Genomic DNA, 21,772 nt, shown 5'->3' on the forward strand with positions numbered 1-21,772 from the left:
CTCCTTGGGAGACAAAATGCTCAGACTCTATCACCGCCTCAACCACATCATGCCTTTGTCCAAATTAGAAGAGGCCCCCCCTTCCACCAGCTGATGGCGAGCTGGCAGACGGGGCCCCGGCCGGGTTTAGCCACGTCGTGCCCCAGAGCCAGTGCCCCTCCTCAGAGGCCATGCTCTTGGGCAGCTCAGTCTAAAGCAAAGAGAGGGAAGAACATGTGGTCTTTTTGACCATCTTCTACTGGCAAAGAGTGGATGGATGAAAATTGCCCAGTGAGGACAGAACATTTTTACTACTTCAAAGCATCCAACTATAAGCCCAACGTGGCTGGAATATCTGTACAGCCAGATAGCAACAGTCACAGTGAAAACAGCATGCGTTCTCAGGTATAGAACATGGGTTTTTCCAAGTGACAGAATTTAGAGCTTTTGTTGATTGTAATATCATAAGGGGCAGAACAAGATGCTTCCTATACCCAGGTGAGGAGACAGACAGGTGGTGCCACAGAGCTTCCTCACCTGTGCAAGGTTGTGTGAGAATTGGAAAGCTTGTAACAGTGGCCCTGGTCTTTTTTGTGATCATGGCACACTTTCTGATGCTAACATTTTTGCAGCCTGCTTGACTGCTTAACACCAAACAAGTTGGCAACGTTTGCATCATGACCACCGATTTATAACAGTGCTTCTTGGATGGAATCTTTAAAAGCACCTCATTCTGTTTACCTGTTATCTGCAGCTCCATGTGGCTCTTCGAGAACTGCTGACTCCCTGCCAGGGCATCACAGATTTTGAGTCGATGTTCTTGCATGTTCCAGGACACAAGAAAACTTTTCTTGGCTACGGCTTCATATTCTATTATGCCTCTTATGCATTTTTCACAGTACCATGCGCCCTCGGTTCTAGCAAGAATGTGTGGCATGCATTCTGCAGCACTCTCCGAAGAGTTGCACCAAGCCATTGCGTATCATGGGCTTGGCCCAAGGTAAACATGCAATAAACGGTTGCTCTCCACATGTGAGCACAGAAGACCAAGGTGTTGGTTTTCTTTAATAACTGGCTCCTTAGGATTTTGTGATTCTGCAAAGCTTAAGGTTTATGCTTAGCTAGTGTAATAAGAAGTGAGACTCTATTTTAAGAGATCTTAATTGAAAAGACAAGCACATTCAACTGTCCAAGGAAAACAACAGGGGAGCCATGAGGCCACTACTGTGCCATCACCGCTCCTCAGGAAGTGTTTCCTAATTACTGGAGAACACCCCTAAATGAATGAAATGATGTCAAAAGCACTTTGCTTGCAGTAAGAATGTCAAATGTTGGTCGCAAACCACCCCATTCCCACCCTCCAAGTCAGCTGTGACTCCTTGAGGGCAGGGCTCCATTCTTGGTGTTTGACAGTTTCAGTGCCAGCACAGCGCCTGGCACACGGTAGATGCCTTATAAATGTCCAGAGCTTGATGACACTGTGACGCACAGGACTTCACCTGAGGGAAGGGATGACTCCCAGTTTTGGGGTTTGGGTTAGAACAGGTTGGCTCAGACTTTCTGCCTGTGGCCTACAGTAAGAAACATCCCACATCCTGATACAGAATATACACACTCTCAGACACACACGTATCTAGAACAAAAGTTTCACCACAAAATACTCATCCTTACTTTGTGAAATGCTCCTCTGTCTTTTCTACTCTGGTCTATGCCTTGTATCTCTTTCTATCCTTTCTTTAAATGCTGGTTGCTGTCCTCTACACTGTTGCATGACTGGTTACGGCCTGCAGTCCAGAAGGGCCACAGGTCGGAGCTGCCTCCCTGGAGACTCAGGGCGCAGGGGGAGGCCGGCGCGAGTGCAGAAAGCCCTGTTCCCCTGGGTCTCCCTTCCTGCCCCATCACTCACGGGCCCCCCTCTTCAGATTTCCCAGTTCAGTCCCTCCTTCCTTTGTGGGCCAGCCCACTGTATACCGGCCAAGGGATCACTCAGCAAGTCTAATCAATTACTGTGCAGAGGGCTGGGGGAGGGGCGCAGGAAGTCAGCGTTGAATGGGCACAGTCTGTTTTGCCAGGTGAAAAGGTTTCCGCACATGGACGCTGGTGATGGTCGCACAGCAATGTGAACATACTTACCACCACCAGACTGCACACTTACATGGTCATGATGGTAAATTTTACACCATGTGAATCTTGCCACAAGTTTTATATATATATATACATATATATATACATGGACAAATTAATAACAAATCCCTGGAGTGGTCTTCTGGAGAGGAAGTCTCAGGGTTGGAAGAGTTCCTAAAGGTCATATGGACCAAGCCCTCCAGGGCACTCTTGCCTCCTGTGCAGAATTTCCAAGAAATGGGACAGTTTCCAGAGATGGGGGTTCATCACTCAAGGCAGGTGATTTTCCCTTTGAGCAGTTCTGACTCTTCGCCCCTGGGAAGGTCTCCTTTAGATCAGCTGGAACTTTCCCCACAGCTTCCACTATTGAAAAAAATTCTACCCCGCAAGGTCATAAAAACAACCTACATTTCCTCTTCCACGCATGCAATAAATATTTTTTTAGTACATGCTAAGCACCACTGTCTGATCTCCCAAGACTTCTCTTCCCAGCTACACATCCCAGAATCCATCAGGCCGTCCCTTCAGCAGCCGACGGCTCTTCAGAAGTGACCGCTTTGCTGCTCTGCCTCTTCCAGCATCGGATCTAGAAAGGAAAACATTACTCCAACCAATGCCCCTGAGATTTTGCATCAAGAAACAGGGAATTCTGACGGGAGTTGTAGGCCCCGGGAGCGCGCTCTCATGGCAGGCTGATGGGGGAGGTATTCGCGGGCAGTGCTGACACTGCACAGAGGGCTGGATAAAAAGTGTGATGAGTCCGATCCTTCTATTGAAGAAAAGCTACAAAATCCAGCCAACCTTCCCTCTTATCTCTAACTTATTCTGTTTATTCATCAGAACCCCATAAAACCGCCCCCCAGCTTTCCTTGGAATGAAATGCTTTATTACATGCAGCACGGCACAGGACTGGGTATTTGCCAGTATATAAATATACATAACGTACAATTTCCTCCTTTGACTCTGGGACCTAAGCAAACAGGTTATGTTCCAAAAATTCCATAAAACCACAAGTCTGTATAGTGACCATGGCTCTCCTAAAAAATTTCATTCTAAATATAGAGATATTCTTCTGCAGAAAACTATCTCAGCAACTTGGTTCTAATATATAATTAAATCCCCCCTAGATACTTTGCAGTTATGTTTTATAGCCTATTTTGAGTGTTCATATTTTATCAGAAAATTATAATTTTCCTCTAAACAAGAGTTTTTACAAGGCTTTGAATTATGATGGCTAGCTACATGTTTCAAATATAATTAAAATAGTGAAAAGAAACATCGAAATGGTTCTGAAGAATGCTTGGTTCTCTAATCCCCCACCTCCCCACATCCTGCAGCCCCAGGGCCAGGGGTGCCCTGACTAGCTGGGAGGCCTCAGTTGTGACCACTTGGTAGGAACGGCTGGTTTTAGAAAGGAACAGGATGGCCTGGGAAGAAGCGATGAAGAGGCCTCCTCTTTTGCATGCTTCTACACTCAGCTTGAAGATCTCCTCCTCTGGGAAGCCTTCCTGGTGGTCAGAAAACTGGGCCAAGGAGCGTCATAATGCTCACTTTCCCATGAGTTGTAATGATGTCTATTTGTTAGTTTAGGAGTTTATCGTCTGCCTCCCCACCAGGTTATCAACTCCATGAGGGCCAGTGCAACACCTCCTTTATCCAACACTGAATAGCCAACTCCTTGCACGTGTCAGATCTTCAACAAATGTTGCTGAGTGAGAAGAATGAATGGAAGGCCACAGAAGCGTAGTGACAGGAGTTCTCTTAGAAGCCCCTCTGTCAGCCATGCTTCTGAAGGACTCTCCTTTCCCCTTCCCCTTTCCCCACATGCCTCCATTTCCTCCCACTCCCCACCCCAACACACTAAGGACCCAGACATGAGTCTGTCAGCCCCCAGCCCAACCTACCCAATCCAGCCACACAAAACCCCTTGGCACAAAGTTCAGACATGAAACTCGGTCCCAGGAAAGCCTAGCACCTCACCAAGAAGCCTGCTGTTGGGTCCCTGGGGAACCCTCCCTCAGCAGGGGGCTGCGGGACACCCAGAAGCTATTCTACAGGGACAACCACACTCTAATGGCGAGAACTGGGCCAGCAGAGCTTACCTGTCTGCACCCCCCACGTGTACCCACCCCAACCCCGTGGCCATGAATCTGTAGATCATCATCCATGAGCCTTTATATTCTTCTTCTGCATGCTTGCAAGAGAAATCTCCACATTTGCTGGCTATTGGTGGACTTTAAGGAGCGGGTCTATCACGGACCAGTAATGCCATGGAGGTAGTGTGGACTCTCTTATGTCCTAACCCTCTGCCTGTTGCTTCCCACCAGGCCTCAGGTTTGGAGTCCAAACCAGTAGCCAACAGCATCCTGTTTTTACGCGACAAAAGATGGGAAGAGGTCAGAAGTGTCCTGACATCCGCTTTCAGCCCTGAAAAACTGAATGAGGTAAGACGCAGGAAACGCACTCTCCTCCTTAAGGAGCAGGTTTCTTCTCTCCAAATTGTGACAGAGAGTGGTTCACAGCACACCCCTGTCCAGGCAGCACGGCAAAATGCCCTGCGCACCGGGGCCTTCTACCTCCCTGTGATGCAGCTTCCCACAGCTGGTGGCTGGCTGGCAGCTGTGAGCCCCCCAGCCCTGACGGTCCTCCTCTGCATCCCAGGGGTCTGCCCCAGGCACCCCGGGGGGACCCAGGACAAACTGGGCAGGTGCTCCTCATGGCTCTCAGGTATAATGGATCACCTGGGGACCTTGTTAAATGCAGATTCTGATTTCAGCAGGTCTGGGGTGGAGCCTGAGATTCTGCATTTCAAACAAGGTCCCAGGTGATGCGGATGCTTCTGAGCAGTCAGGCAGTCTTTACACAGCGCAGCGAGGAACCAGAGAACAGTTAAGACAAAGGGGAGCTGTGAATGGAGTCTGAAGTAGGGACGAGACAGCCACGGATTACTGGGGAGGTGCCAGGGCTTGTTCCTGGCAGAACTCTAGGCGCACAGGCATGCCCAGGTTAACCATCATGGCCAAGTGAGAGGGAGGAACCGCATCGCAACATGCTGCCCACTCTTTAAGGCCCTGAGCTCCCTCCTTCCCCTGTGCCATGACCCACCCTTCTCTAGGCACCCTGTCTGTTCTGCCTCCAGCAAGTTATCTTACACATGGTCCTCTCTGATGGCCCCTCACTTGCTGATCCAGCTTTGTGTCCTGAATTCTGCAAGAACTCAGGACTGAAGACTTGAGTCTTTCTGATGTGAAGTGGTTAGGGGACCGCTGCGGTTGGGGTCCCAGGTACAGGGCAACTCCAGAGCAAGTGCCCTCCCCGAACACGCCCCATGTCCAGCTATCCCAGAAAGCCTGGCCTTGGCGTGGCCTGCCTTCGGTTCAACAAACGAAAGGTACTCCGCTTAAACGCAAGATGCTTATCTATATGGCCCTGTTTGATTCCTACAAATCTGAGGTCCTCCAGAAGAGGAGAGGGTCCCATACTTCATAATTAACCCCACCCAATAAAACTCACTCAGAAACCAGTGATCCTGCCCACCTTCAGTAAGGTTGTGGTGTGCGTTTCCACATAGCCTTTGGTCTTTGAGGGCAGAGTGAGCTCAGCGCGTAACACCAGCTGACAGTGGGACAGCTCTCGCTCGGAGGCAAACACCACTCTAAGGGCTTCCTATTTCTATTAAAAAACAATCTTCACCACATCCCTGTGAGGTAAATACTATTATTATCACCCTCCTCTTACAGATGAGGAAACCGAGAGATTAAGTAACGGTGCCGCATGTCCCCCAGCCAGGAAGTGGCAGAGCCAAGATTAGAACCCTGCTCTGGGGGACTCAGCCACTGTTTGCCTGCTCCTCTTACCTACATGTGATTTTCAGATGCTGTTCTGAAGCTCCCCGAAACTGCCTCAGAGGCTGTCTGGAGGGTAGGAGAAGGGAAGGGGAGCAAATGGGGCCCCTGTGGAAACACAGTCATGTATTTTCTGCCTAAGAGTGGAACCCACTGAGGTATAGAAACAAGTTTCAGACAAGTTTCCTTTCTTACCGGTAAAGCTGTCCGAGAAATTCAGCTCCTCCATCTGGTCACGGAGGCTTGCTAATACTTCACCCAGAAATCGAAGGCTGCAGCCTCTACCTGCAGGAGGGCAGCCAAAAGCACAGGCGAGCAGCCCCCGGATCCCAGCAGGGCGGCCCACACAGGTTCAAGTGCTCCCTCCCAGCCACACTGATCCCGAAGGGCAGGGTATGGCCAGCTGGAGACAGGCTGGGCGTGTAGCTCAGCCCCACAGGTACACACTGGAATCACCTGGGGTGCCTTGAAAATCATTGCTGTCTGGGTCCCACATCTGGGGCTTCTGATTAAATTGGTTTGGTTTGTGATGCAGCCTGGGCTTAAGGGGTTTTAACAGCTCCCAGGTGACTCTAATGTAAAGCGAGAGCTAGGAAAGCCCCGGAAGTTCCCCACAGGGCAACATGAGGAGGGGACAGTCTGCTTCAGCTGGAACCACGTGCCCCACTCATGTTCAGCCCTATTATGTGCTGAGGTTTCAGGTGTGGATTTGTTTGATGGAAGGGCCTGCCTCTTTCAAGGGTTATAAAGCAGTGTTTGACCACCTGGACAAGGTGGAGGGCATGTTACCCTTCTTACCTGTAGTCACTAAACTGTTGAATCAACCAAAAGAAGGTGTAGGGAGGAGACGGGGGTAAACCATGGGTTGACATCACTGGCTCAAACATGACGCATCATATTCACTCATGAGTGAACAATGACTTGACTTGAGGCACATCCTCCTCGTTTGTTAGAAAGAATTTGATGAAGAGTTCTGATTAAAAGGAAGAAGGAAGGAAAAAGTTTTCTTGACAGACTTGAGCTATATTTCTTTGAAAAAAAAAGGGAACCTGAATCTTATCAATGTCTAGATTTCTTTAGCCCCTTATAGGGTATACTCCAGAAACCGATGCAAAGCCCTTTCCCAAACCAATTCAGTGCTTCTGAGATCCAAAGCATTTTCTCCTTCTGGTTCAGAAATCAACTTCTCAGCACCTGAAGTAGTTTCTCCAAGTGGTTCATGGCAGTAAGGCGCCTGGGGGTGCTCACAAATGAGAGGAAGGGGAGGGAGGGGGAAGAAATTTTGGAGAGTTTGCAAGGTCCCTGGGTTTGGCTGCAGTTCTAGCCCCTTGTTTATCATATACTCCCAGTAAATTTAAAGCTCCATTAGAAAACACCTTTCCACTCCATATAGTTCAGTTCAGGTTCCTGGGCTTCCACGAGAAAGGGTGCCATTCCCAGGGCTGCAGTAGTCACCCTCTCCCCCATCTAGAGAATTTAGACCTGGTGAGTTTAAAGCACCAGGTGGCATCTAAATAGATGCACCAGGAAGAAACTGCTGCAGATCTGGAGCCTGGGAGAGAGGGGAGGAAAGATGGTCACCAAAACACAGACGTGCTTCAGTCACCCCAGGAGTGTGTGCAGCCTAAGAGAAGTGGGTCCTGGGGAGAACCATACCTGGGAGACGGGCAGAGGAGCGGCCTGCAAAGAAGGCTCAAAGAGCAGCCCGAAATAGGAGGCCAGGGCAATGTGGAAGTTATTGCAAGAAGGCAGAAGCAGCCAACCGTGTTAAATGCTGCTTAAATAGAAAGGAACACAAGACAAGAAAGTACGTGACAAAGAGAAAAATACTTTTCAAACGTTAAACAATGTCTGTGTTTTGTGCACCATAAATCGTGTCCCTGCGATGTCCTGTACCCCCCTGAGCCACGCTTCAGAAGGAGGAAGCGGATGCTGCCAGGACAAGGAGGTCATTGCTCCATTCTGAACTGCACGTTAGCTTCTTGAGCCCTCCTGAGACAGTGGTCTTGGAAGCCAAGTCCTGTAGGAGAGAAAAGAGTTTTTCTAGTTCCCAAAGCAGCTTCCCTCTGCATATGAAGAGCAAGGTTTGGGGCTCTGTGCAGTGTTACTCTACCATCTAGAGAGGATGGAGGGTAGACAGTGGGGTGGTTTCTAGCCTGTGGAAGACGGGTGGAGAGAGAAGGGAGGGCAGGTCGCCAGACATGCGCGTTTCTGACTGCCTCCTTCCCCAGCGTATGTTACTCCCCAGGTTTCTGGATGCTTCCTTGGACTTCAACCTCCGCTTGGCCTTTGCTCTCTAGGTCACTGGTTCTTTAACCCCTGTGACCAAGGGCTGCACCAGACTCATCTAGGACCCTTGTTAAAAATTCTAGCCACCCCAGAACCTATGGAGTGAGAATTTCTAAGAGTAACTGAGGATCTGTATATTTTACCAGTTCCCTGGCATGCCCAAGGGTGGAAAGGACTGGTGGTGTGGGTCTTCCTCTCGGTCCCTTGTCTCACCATCTCAGGCCCACGGTTTCCCAGGCTTGCAGGAGCTGGGCCCCAGACCAGCCCCTCCCAGTTTATCGGTACCACGATCACTAATGTTCCATTTACTTTCCTTCTCTTTCCTTTATCTCTACCTGTGTAGCCCTAGGCACCTAATGGGCACTCAGTAGTGATATACTGAACGAGTGAATGGATGGGGAAGGAGGAGTTGAAGACCTAGGAAACTTTCTACTACTGAAGGGTTTATGTTCAGACGAAGATAAAAGAAAAATAAAAGAGAAATCACTTTACCAGGGTAAATGAGAGGATGTGGCAAATTGTTGGAAAACAAAACTGGGGCTAAAGTAATTCTTCTCCAAGAGAAAAAATATATATAAGTAATGGAGATTCCCTGGGGACCAAGGTTAGCACTAATTTTGTTTCTAAATTTTATAATTCATCTGCAAGAGGGAGAACACTGTGAAATCTATACATTTGTAGGTTTCTCTAAGCTCTTCTGATTTGAAACTATTAAATCAATTGGAATAAATTTCTAAGACTCTTCTTAGATTGTGAAGTCAGCCCAGAAGTGGCGGCTAATCTTTAATGTAAGCAAGAATAAAATAAGACCCTTAGGAGAAAAGCATCAAGACTATACTTACATGATGATAAACTTTAAGCTCAGTTATGACTGAGGAAAAGGATTTGAAATAGTTGAGGACACAAAAGGCCCCAGTCATACAATTCGGTAAAACATTGCAAACCGTCTTAGGGATTCATCATGTACCCTAGCAAATTAACAGCTTGAGAGTAAAGAAATCTGTTTAATCTTTCTGCTGTAAAGAAATCTGTTTAACTTTGTTTATTCTGGGCTCGAATACGTTTTCAGTAGGTGAAAACATGGGTAGTTAATCATAGTCAGCTACTGAAAGAAATGAAGCAATTTCCTGGGCATTATGCCTTTGGGGGGTGGGTTCCGAGGGAATTCCATTTCCAAGTGCCTCTAGCAAAGACCAAGCTCCCGACTGGATGGACCCGTGGATCCCACCAAGATGGCTGCTCACGTCTTCTCAGTCGTCAAATCCCAACAGAAGTGATGGACATTTCTTCATTCGCCCAGACAGCTAAGCTGATGGTGGCCCACTGAGCAGATATAGGAGACCAGGGAGTTCCACACATAGGAGCCGGCGTCTGGCTGGCCGTGTCACTCAAGAGTAAACGAGCCAATCATATCTCTGTGCATGGGGACTCAGCTCAAGAAAAGTCAGACCAACGGGGAAGGCTGGTATCTCTAACAGTCACTGAGAATCTAGCTCTCTGCCTAATTTTTCACTTTTCTCCAGATGTTTCCTGTCAGGAAGGCACAGTCAATAATGTATGAATCTTAAAGACAGAGGCAGATGTGGTTATTATTCCCTCTAGGTCTTTCCTGCCTTGGAGAAGACATATTACTTGAGAATGACTACAATTTAAAAATATTTAAGTTGATATAGCCAGCTTATGAGTAAATGCACAGCTACGACCATTTCAGTGCAAAAGTCTTTGCAGAATTACGGTCATCATCACAGTTTGGTTTGGCCTTTACATTTTCAGTGTAAACCCTTCCGACAATCACTCACAAGGACTTCTAAGTAGAACCCAGCCTTCCACCGACACTGGAGCCAGCGGCTTCCTCTCGGCTGCGTCAGCCTCTAGCAGTCTATTTTTAATATTTGCTCTTATTTCTTAATCCTTCCAAACAAAACAATGAAAGCCATTATAACCAAGTGTGGCTGTGGTAATAAATACCTCAGAGCCCCAAAATACACTGTCCCTGCCTGACCAGTCGCCCATTTTCCAGAATGTCTGGGTATTTATCTAACAGCAAGAGACCATTATCCTGCAGCACAGTTATATTCCACTGACACCTAATCTCCTAATTAAAACTGGTATAATGATGGACTGTTTAAATTCTGGTTAAAATGTTCCTTTTCCATTTGCATTTAAAAGAAAACAAACTCCTCATCATGGATACCCCATCCTGGGTTATAATTTGGCTTTCCTTTGCCAGAATCATAATGTCACTCCGACTTGCCGCTGGTTAAATCTAAAAGAGCATCTAAGTGGGCCTCCCAGCCTGGCTGTTGCTCGGCAACCCCACCAGCCACCTCCTCATCGGGGTGAGTTCTAATTGGTCACAACTCTTGACAGGAGCCACCGACTTATTAGAAATGACACTTGATTATTCACCTAGATGGCTAGAACTGATACTTAACAGCAGGAAATTTTGCATAAAAATAAGTCATGGATGTTTTTAATATCTGGGTAGCAGAAGGAGGTTATAAGTTTCATTAACTGGTATTAATTTTTGTTCTTGTTACCAGTTTAGAGCACTTCAAGGTATTCATTTTTCTCTTGTTTTAAACCGACTATATGTTTTAATACCTTCTCCCATCCCATTAGCTGACCCTTACTTATTCAGAAAATCCCCCCTCTGACATCAGTTCTCAAACAACATTGCCCACAGGTGTTAAGAGTTCCAAATAGAATGAAACATTTAAAAAATTCATAAAACTCAACAAATATTTATTAGCACCTGTCTTCAAGGAGTTTATATGTAGAAGGGCAACAAGCTACACAAATTCCTACATTGTTACCAAGAAGTGGAAGATGGTTCATGTCCTCTTTTTGAGGATCAAAGACCAGCTGGGGGGTTGGGATGCAGCATCAGAACTGAGCCTCAAAGATTTTGCTTATTTTGAGAGACAGAGAAGGTGTCTCGCAGGTGGAACGAGCTGCTGGAACAAAAGCATCTGGACAAAAAGTACAGGGTGTGTTCAGGGACTAGAGGAGGACAAACTGGCTGGAACACAGAGTGCGTGTAAGGGCTTTGTGCGCGAAGCCTGGGGAAGTCGGTTGAGGCATGGAGAGCTTGCCATTCTGCGCTGGGGGGGTGTCTGCTGCGAGCTTCACTGGAGAGTAAGGAGCGATTAAACGCCTCACAGTGAGGGAGGAAGGTGGGTTCCATCTCAGCCATTTACCTCCAAGCTGCCAGGCATCCCCCAGACCCTCGGGACAACCGCTCCTGGAGCAGAGGAGGGGGGCGGCGAGCCTACTCCTGGAGTGCCCACCAGGGAGTGGCCCCCCCAGGGGCCATGTTTTGATCACAGGGTGGTGGCTTTTACCTGGGCTCTTTTCTGAATCCCTCTCCATGGGTGGGCAAATGAGTCACGCAGGCTACACACCATAGGTGTGAGGGGCTCATCTCAGTTTAGAAGTCTGAGGCGATGTACGAGAGACACCTCTTCCCCCTCCCTGCTCAGGAAATGTGTCTCCTCCAGCACTCACGCTGCCTCCATTCTCCAAACTTCTGGGGCTCCAAAGGCTTAATGGTGTTTGTCGGTTTGTTTATTTTTCAAGTTCACGGTGTCAGAGCTGCATTGAGTAAAATTATAACCTAGCATTAATTAACTGCAGAGCAAACAGAATGTGAACCCTGATTTGGAGAAAAAAGCAACAAGCCAGGAGTCAGAGGATCTGGATTTCTAATTCTCTCTTTCACTAAATTATTTGAGCATAAAAACAACCAGATTCTGCCTTTAGGTCTTTATATAATTTCAGTGCCCCAACGAGATGCAAAAAGGCTTTCTTGTGGGTGGGATGCTGGAGCAAGCAGATGGGCCTACTGATCCAACCCTTACTGCCCCAATCTAGGAAGTTCCCTGTTCTCTCCATGGACCCCCAGGAACTGTCTCAACCTGATGCTTAGTGACCTCATTCAAATCTCAGAATGTTCATGGACAGGGACTTTAGAGCTCATTGCAATTAGCCCCTCATTTGGGGGTGAGGACCCAAGTTCAGAGAGTTTCCAATGACTTGCCCAAAGCAAAAGGTAGACCCAGAATGGCTATCAGGTCTTTTCATTCAGGGCCAGCTCCCAGCAAACTGCACTGCATTCTTGCTAAGATAGAAAGAGCACCTCAGTCTACAAGTGTTTTTTTGATACCTTCTATGTCAAGGCCCTTAAGGAACACTCATTCTATCAGTTATCACATAAATATTTCTAGAGAATCAACTGTGTTGTCTATGCTCATTCCTGATAGAACAAACACTGAAAACCTCAATAATACATGACAACATATAAGAGTTGCCACATGAGGGTAACACTGAAAATATTAGTTATCACTGTGTAACAATTTACCCCCCCCCCCACAAAACTTGGCAGCTTAAAACAACAAACCTTTATTAGCTCATATAGTTTTTGTGGTCAGGAACATGGGCACAGTGTAGCTGGGTACCTCACCCCAAGGTCTCCCTGTGTAGTAGCCACGCTGTTGGCTTGGGCTGTGATCTCATCTGGGGGCTTGACTGGGGGAAGATCTTCTAAGCTTACTTACATTGTTACTGGCAGGACTCAGTTCTTTGTGAGCTTTGAAAATAGGATAAGAACCTTGTTTTATGTCCTTCAATGGGAATCTCCAAAGGATTTCAGCAAAACATTGCTCAGATAACAAGTATTTTCAGAAGACCAGTCTGGTGACTGAGTACAGGATGGGTTGGAAAATGAAAAGATAGAAAGCAAGGAGGCTATCAGAAGATTGGAGACTGACGAAAATTAGGCTTGGGGTGGATTAATGATTGTGCATTGAGCATTGACTCCCCTATACAGAATTTTATTGTCGTTAACAACCATTTGATCAATAAATATGAGAGATGCCCTCACAAAAAAAAAAAAAAAAAAAAAAGAAGGACAGACTTCCAATGGTAAAATAAATAAGTAACCGGGATGTAATGTATAGCATAAGGAATATAGTCAAGATATTGTAACAGCTTGGTAGGGTGATAGCTGGAACCTAGAATTATGTATATAAATGTTCTACCACTGTGTTGTACACTTGAAACTAATGTAATGTAATACTGTGCGTCAACTACCCTTCAATAAAAAATAATTATTTAAAAAAAAAAAAAAAGAAAGCAAGGAGGCTAGAAGGCTCTTTTGAAAATTGTGTTTTAGTACACCTATGTGCCAGGCACTACACACGGTACTAAGGCAAAAGACAACAAAGATGCTTAACAAGATATTTGTGTTCAGGAAGCAGAATGACAGCCATATTCAAGGTAACAGATGGCAAAGCCTGGTTTCAAGTGGTCATGGGAGAGGGAGATGAAGGGACAGGTACAAGAAAAAAAGTGATGTTAACATGGTGAGGCAAGAATAGGTGGGTCCAATGGAGTGTTGTCTCTGGGGACTCAGAAAAGAAAGCATAATGCCAGGCGTCCAAAGTGGTCAGGGAGCTCGGAGCCTTCCACGGATGGCGACCATGCCTGCAGCGCTCAAGGCCTTCTAGTGCAAAGCCTCTCCATATTATGTTTCTAATCTTTGCCACAATTCTGTAGGGGGAGTATTATTATCCCCATTTGCAGATGCACAGGCTCTGAGGATGAACAGCTTCCCCAAGGTCACACAACTAACAAGTGCCAAAGAGAGGAAACCTAATAATTGACAGAGGCTTCAAGTGTTTGCTCTCCCCAGGGCCAAGTGTGTTTCATGGGGACAGAGTCTTAGCCTCAAGGAAAGAAACTCCAGAGATGAAATTCTGGGGATCACATAAGAGGAGACAAAAAAGCCTTTGAGTAGGAGATTTTCTTAGCCCTTCTTCATTACCCCGTAAGTTGTCTCTTTTGCCCATCCATAAAGATCTCTCCATTGCCCTCTGTCTGTCCCTTGAATTAACTCTATTGCCCTCTGTCTGTCCCCTGACTTGGAATTCCTCAGGCACAGTCAGTAAAGAAGCCCTTTTAAAAAAAAACAAAAATAAAACTGAAGACTTTAATTGGATAGAAAACTCCGGGTGAGCAAGGACTTCCTTCCTTGGGGAGATCCTCAGGCTGAGGACGGTGCTTCACCCTTGATGGTTACTGCGAGTTTCCCAAAAGTTGACCGGAATACACTCGGCATCATCTACAATAAAGACCATCAACAAGAGAGGGAAGAACAGCAAAATGGGAAGCTTTCTCCCCAGGGCTGGCTGTTGGACTGTGACCCTCAAGAAGAAATCATTCTTTAGAAACCTAACAACGATGATAATTTATCTGATGAGAGGAGTAACACGTGCATTAAGAAGAGGGTGGGGAAGAAGCAAAAGTAAAAACCTCTCATTCTCCTGTGAAGATGATGTGTAACAATCAAATGAGAGTCTTCTGGTGAGATCTGCATGGCAGCAGTGTGTGTTCACCTGTGCGGGGGTGTTTGCACAAGCCACTTATGCCTGCTTGCCTGCAAATCTAGGGGAGTACCTGCCAGGTTTATGGCTTGTATAAAGATGATCACAAGCCCATCAAAGAGCTTTCGTTTGTATGCAACTCATGTAAGAGTAAATATTCCCTAACTGCCTGAATATAATGCAAGAGAGAAAACCTGAAATGTTGGCTATTGGCCAACCTACAGATCAAGCTCCACTGTCTTATAATATTTTCTCTGCATTGCTTTTTATAACATTTTTCATATTACATGCCCCATCTCATATCCCATTAACCCAAATAAAAACGTCATTATCCATTCAGTTCGACAGGCAGCAGTCAGAGTGTGGTAGAAAATTACAATCATGCCAGCTGGCAGCAAAGCATTCCAGTCACAAGCACGTAGAGGAACCGACGGTGGGCAGCTGGTCCAGCCCCTGTTGCACTGTCTAGACATGTGATTGGATTCAGGACAGGTAGACTTCTCTTTATGTACAGGGCATGCTTCTGAAGAGTTGTGTATAAATCAAATTTTGTGTTGCATTCCATTTTGGCTACATTAAGGAAGCTTTAATCTTGAATCTAAAGAGACTTCCTTTCAAGCAGTACTTTTCTTTTTTACCATGTTACTCTTCCTCTGAAATAAATCTACAAGATATTTTGGTATATGAGACTTTATTAAACTTGTATCACTAAATTTATTAAAATAATGGAGGAATGTGGCCAGTGAAGCCAGTCATAAAAGTAGCTTAGATGTACTGAGTTCTCCAAACATTAATCAGATTTCTGGAGAGGAATAGCCCAGAGGCCATTAAAGTGACCCATTCACATGTACTTCTGTACCAATGGATTACTAAACTGATGGTTCTGAGAATTTAGAAAAGAATGAGATAGTCATGAAGAATCCACCTCAAGTTACCAAGCATCTCAGGATAGTCAACCTCCTCTCTGTTGTGAGTGGACTTCAGGACAGCAGATGAGGTAAATCACATTTCTGTTTCTGAAAATCATGTGACAAAGTCTGCCCCAGCTGACGTATTGATAAGATGCCGTCTGGCTGAATATTTACTCAGGTTCATGCACTGCTGGCCAAAGAGCCAGAAACCGTGATGGTGACCAATGCTGTGGCCACCTGAAGGAGCAGTCGAGCGGAGGGCCATTGGTTCTGTCTGTGATCTTGTGCATGTTCTGACAAACCGAATGAAGTCTTAGAAGTTGTACTTAGCAAATTTCCATGGAACAAGAAGGAATAGCCAATGTAAGGGAGATGAGATTTGAATGCACGAGTACACACACCCCTTGGCCCACCCACCGAGTACAAACACCCCCAAGCTCTAAGCCCTGGATGCGTGATGAGCAGAAAATCCTTTTTCCCAGGACTTCCCTCTCCAGATACTTCCTCCAAGAGTCTTGGCAACACGGGAGCGTCTCAGACACTGTGCCATCTCTCCACTGGGTGTGTGGGTGTGTTCTGCTCCAAATGTCTGTCTGCTCCTTAACCTGCTGCTTGGCTGCCCTGGGAGCCCACGGAGCCCTGAGCCTAGACCAGAGCACACTCCCGTTCAACAGGAATGCTCCTCTGCTTCTCGGGACCTGCTCCTTTAGAAAGGGCTCCACAGCAAGCAGCTGGGCCCCTGGTGACACAGTTCTTTCCTTAGAGAGCATGTGGGGCTGGCTTGGAGGGAGTTGTGGAAAGGAGGGGTCCAAAAAAGCCATGTGTCCCTCTAACATCCAGCCAATAGTCCCCCAAGCTGTCCCACTCTGCCAGGCTTCTCCATTATCTGAATGGCTTAAGGCAGTTTAAAGAGTGTTCTGCTCAGAACTCAGGGTTGGACAACTTTTTACAGCCAAAAATGTATGCAAATGTAAAGCCCTTCTAATGAATAGACGCTAAAGGGTCAAAAACCCAATTGCACGTGAGTGATGATTCATGGAGGAAGACCTTGTGGCTTTTGCTGACCGGAAACACCTCAGTGTTTGCCTGTGTTACGTGTCCTCTAAAAAAGTCAACATACACCTGGCATTGTGATTGATGTGCAGGGAAGTGATTCATTTACGATTTACCAGCTTGTACCTGAAACACTGTGTTCCATTTATGGAGCTGCCTTTCAGGACTGATGCTGACAAAAGAGAGAGAGAGTAATAAGAATGGAGACATGTGTGCAAACTGTGTTGTACCAGGAGTAGTTGAAGGGAAGGGATGGGGAATGATCATCTAGCAGATGAGGGGCAGCACAAGTGGAGTATTTTGGAGCACTACCACGTGGACGAAGACAGGAAGGAAACGAGAAAGAAGCCGCTACAGGGGGTCAATTCTGACTCAATACCACATCATACCTTCCAACAAGGAGATTAATGTTTTATGCCTTTCTCCAATGCCTTGAAATTTTAAGAGCGAAGAGTGGGTCTTATGTAATCATTGAAATTCATTCAACAAATAATTACTATGTGCTAGACACTGTTCTCAATGTTGGGGATGCAAAAATGAAGACGAAAATCTTTCCTGCCCTCAGGAAATTATGTTTTAGTGTCAAAATAGTAAAATCGAAACACAGATATTTCAAAATGTGTTTTCTGTAAGAAATGCTTGGAACAATGTATTACAGCGTGTTGTTTTAGCTATGATGTTATTCTAGAATGCACTCTGGTAAAAGGAGTCCCTTCGATGTTTCCAACTTGGCTTTTCAAACATACAAGAGAGAATATAAAGTCGTGTGGATGCCCATGAGGCTCAATAAACGATTCCACCCACTCAAGCCAGCCTGTTGGGGACCAAGTGGTAGGCTGCCAAAAATGGGATCTAAATTTGTTGAAGCTGTATGATAGTTGCATGAATGTTTATAATACCATTCCAACTTTCTGTGTGTATATTAGAAACTTTCCATAATAAAAATGTTTTGTATTAAAAAAAAAAAGAAATCCAGCTATTGTTCTGTGTGGGCACAGGAAGCCTCTTGAAGTCGAGTTCCCCTGTATTTGAAAGTTTAAGTATCTTAAGCAGAAAAGAACAGCCATCCAACAGAAATGCTCTAAAAATGATCCTCATATTGAATAAGTTGAAATGGACAACCTTAGGCTCCTTTGGATACTAAGATTCTATATTCCAGAGGAAGGTCTAAAGTATAATTGGAACCAAGCAAACATGGATTTGGGCTAACTCCAGAGACAGTAAATATGAACTGTGGTCTATTTACTCTCTAACACAAACCCAATGTCATGAAATTGAGTACTGATCTCATTTCTTTATAAGCACTTAATGATCATTTTCATAACAATTTCACAGTATTTAGTCTATATCCTTTCTTTATGCTTCCAAAAAAAAAATCAGGTTGTTTAAGCTAAAATGGACATTTATAGCTTTTGTAATTTATGAGCATTTGTGTATTTTAGAACTTCTTGAATCTTAACTGTGTGAAAGTTACCTTCAAAACAATGTCCATTTTCCCAGGAAGAACAACATATAAGCTCTTTATCTGCAGCTAATTTAAGTGTGCTCCCCGCATGGTGTCCTAATTACACCTTTGTTATCCACTATCAGATGACTCCCCTAATCAGCCAAGCCTGTGACCCGCTCCTGGCTCATTTAAGATGCTATGCAGAATCCGGGGATGCTTTCGACATCCAGAGGTAAGGGCATTACACGGCCCCATTACAGATGAGAAATCACTTTTTTGATTGCTGCTTGTAACTGTACATAATTGCTGGACAATTACCTTGGGACTAGCAAACTATGGAAATGCTAGAAGCTCAAAAAGCACTGGTGAATTAATAAGAAGAAATGAAACCCAGATTAAATGTGAAGCGAATGTGAACAAGCCCCAGGGAGGTGTAGCATGTTGAGGGAAGCCTGGAGTGGACAAAAATTTGTGGGGGGAACACGCCCCCTGGCTTCTGCAGACACAGGAGTGAGCAGGATATGCCTGGGTAGAAAGGGCAGGTCCTAGGCAAAAGTGCACGCATTTTTACTTCAAGAAAAATTGTGGCACAACTTGGACTAGAAGCCATAACTCAGTGGTGGTACCAAATTTTAAAAACTGATGACCTGGCTTTTTTCCTGGTTGTCCTATGCTAAATGACAGTTTACAGCCGATTAGAGTACAGTGGGAGTGGCAGGTCAGCCAGAAGCCAATTCATTCTTATTATCATTGCTAGCAAAACACTAATATAATCATTACCAACATTTAAATTCTACCATAGTGTTTACAAAAATCCTCTCCTACACATTCTCTCTGGTCATGAGATGCATGAGTTGGCTAAAGATAAGATGGGTTCCACAGCTATCAAAGCAAATAATTCTTAAAACCCTTAACTCTTCAACCATCAGGACCAGATGAAATCACATTCAGTTGTCAAATTGCTGTTTCTGCTAGAGCAGGGAAATGTGTAATCAATTGTAGAAATGTTTTCAATAAAAGCAGTCAAAATAAAAAAAGTCATCTGGTGATTCATTTATTCCTCACTGATAAGCTGTTGGTTTTAGAACCTATGAAGAAGAGGAACGAAGTGTGTGTCTACATCAAGACATGAAAATAGACCCTTTAATTAGAAAGGATATGAATACCCAGCTATTAGCCTTGTTGGAAATAACATAATTTGAATTCTCCATAAGATACCAACAAAGGATCATTCCAGTTTAAAAAGGCCATGTAGGGGCGGTTTCCTAGAGCCTAAGAGGTTAATTTTTCTGGAGGTACTGCCATATTCTTTTCCTTCTGTTTGTTTCTAAAGTGCAGTGTGTGTTTTCTCTAGTAATATACATATGTTCTTGAAGCTGGTCCCAAAGTTTACCTTGTATTTTTCTGAGTGTGAGGGGCCCTTGTTTGTTTTTTGTTTGTTGCTTTCAGGAAAACTATGAAATCAAAAGTTAATAAATCTAGGCAATCCAGTTGCTAATTCATCAATGACAAATTGCTGTCTACCAATTGGTCATTAGATCCTGGCTCTGGGTGGGCTCTGCACACTTTGGGATAATACACATGAGCTTTGGGTGAACTGTTTTCCCTCCTTCATGGGGAGAAAAGTTCCAAGCCCCCTTCTTGGAATTAGACTGGTTGCCTGAGCTGCCTGAAGCCGGGAAGTTGAAGTGACATTCTCTACCTGTCCCCAGGCTTTGCTCAGACCAACTCTCTGATAGGCATGTCTCCCCCACCATTCTGTTGCCATGCTAAAAGGATCCGATCCCAGGGGCTCCTCTCCCACCCCTCACTTCAGATCTGCAAGGTGCTCCCCTTCAAACAGGTAGACAATGGAGCAGGGCCTCTTCAGGAGTGTGTATGAAGGATAGGCCAATGGCAGAGTCCTTCCAAAATCCAAAGGGCTCCCTGTCTCGTAGATGCTACGGCTGCTACACCACAGATGTGGTCGCCAGTGTCGCCTTCGGGACCCAGGTGAACTCCCAAGAGGCCCCTGAGGACCCCTTTGTGAAGCACTGCAGGCGTTTCTTTACCTCCTCCATCCCCAGACCTATCCTGCTTTTACTCTGTAAGTACAACTCCTGCCGAGGACAGCTTTTAAGATGGGGCTACGGCAAGCTGGTCAGACTGCTTGACACCTGGCGGCCTCGGGCAACTTTCGGGACTCAGCCCCTGCCACTAGGGTAGGGCACTCGGGCTGTCTCCGAGAGCCACCCTGCAGACTCCACTCTGCAGAGGCCTTGCTCCTGGAGCCACACAGGCTTTTCTTGTCACCAGCCTGAGGCCACTGATCACCCGCAGGAGCAGTGATGGCCTCTCTCAGCACCGCCATAGAGAGGAGAGCGGCAGTGCCCCCAAGCTGAGCGCTTCATGTGCATTGTCTTATTTAGCACCTGGATTCCCCCTAGAGAAAGGTATTTTCATACCCATTTCACAGATGAGAAAACTGAGTCTTAGGAAGGCAGAGCCTTTCATTTTCTATTCTAGGACATACTTCTCTCCCCAGCAAAATCCTCTTCAGAATACTTCTCAGTTCAAAGCCCAGTGCATAGCAAACTAGAGATCAAATGTGATGGGCAACTAGCAAGTTACCCAAATGCTGTGGAAACTGGTCAATTTATTTTAGTTTTTATTTTAGAAGTGAGTTTTTACCCTCTGGCCAGTTCCAGCATCTTCTTGCTTTTATGGAAGTGTGGAAGTGTTATTATTGTTATTGATTATTGCCATAATTTCTAACCATTCTGCTGGGCCAGTGAATTCTATTCATTTGTCAGTTTCTTTCCTATTTCTGAGTCAATTTCTGTGGAAGTCACTGAAGTTATAGGAGTCGCTATGGAGGTCAAAGCCTCCCCGTTCGCCCTTCCCCGCTCCACCCCCAGGAGCTGCTCCAGCCGAGCCACTCCTCCTGCCACCGTCCAAGGACACGTCCCGGGGGCGGGGGCTCCTCTGTCCCACTGCTGCCGCCACTCCTCTCTGTCACTCTAAGCCCACCCCACTGTTGTGTCACACTGGTTCAGATTCTGGCTCTTAAAAATGGACAGAACACCGTGCTCCTCCACGGGTCCAGAAGTGCCCCGCGCAGCCCGGTTCTGCACAGTGCCCACTGCGAGTGCCAGGAAGCTGCACTGAGCTGAGCGCCCCTGCACCCCTCAGCCCACACCACTGTCCAGGAGGGATAAGCGTCGCTGACCCAGGTGGCCCTGTCCTAAGGGCAAGGCAGCAAGGGAAGCTCCCACGGGGCTCAGGGCCGGCATCCTCACCATTAGCTCACGGGCAGCTCTTCCGGATGATTCAGGTGGTAGCTCTGGGGGCCATTATCTGGTGGAAAAGAATGCAAATGACCAGAAAGTTAAGAAAGTCGATCAGCTTCTGCCGCTTGCTAAGACTTGAAACACAGCCTGTAATCTATTCTTTCTTGATGAAATACAAAGACCCTGGGCCTTCATGTCTAGGACCTGGAAAATTCATTTGTAAGCATGAGATTGACTTCCTGGGGGCCAGATGGAGGTGGGGATTCAATTGTACAGCATTTATCGAGTGCTTACAATGTGCAAGGAGTGGTGAGGAGCCCAGAGGTGCAATAAGATATAACCCCCCTCTCTAAGGAGCAGCCATCCAGGGGGAAGACGGTCCTTCAAATGACTCTAATTCAAGGCCAGGGCTTGCTTCCTGGCAACAGGCATCCAACAGCCCTGGTTATTGTCACCCCCTTTTCAATGCCAC

The 21,772-nt window shown here is 46.1% G+C and overlaps 1 protein-coding gene across 1 annotated transcript in view; it reads left to right on the forward strand.

Moving 5' to 3' along the window:
• Positions 1–21,772, forward strand: part of TBXAS1 (thromboxane A synthase 1) — a 134,490-nt gene that overhangs the window by 68,000 nt on the left and 44,718 nt on the right. Inside the window, exons 5-7 of the mRNA XM_036926086.2 lie at positions 4,431–4,547; positions 18,175–18,263; positions 19,969–20,117. Coding sequence (XP_036781981.2) covers positions 4,431–4,547; positions 18,175–18,263; positions 19,969–20,117 — 355 coding nt within the window. The remainder of the gene's footprint in view (positions 1–4,430; positions 4,548–18,174; positions 18,264–19,968; positions 20,118–21,772) is intronic.

Source organism: Manis pentadactyla, chromosome 7 (genome assembly GCF_030020395.1).
Source record: "Manis pentadactyla isolate mManPen7 chromosome 7, mManPen7.hap1, whole genome shotgun sequence".
In the NCBI taxonomy this organism is placed as follows: Eukaryota; Metazoa; Chordata; class Mammalia; order Pholidota; family Manidae; genus Manis; species Manis pentadactyla.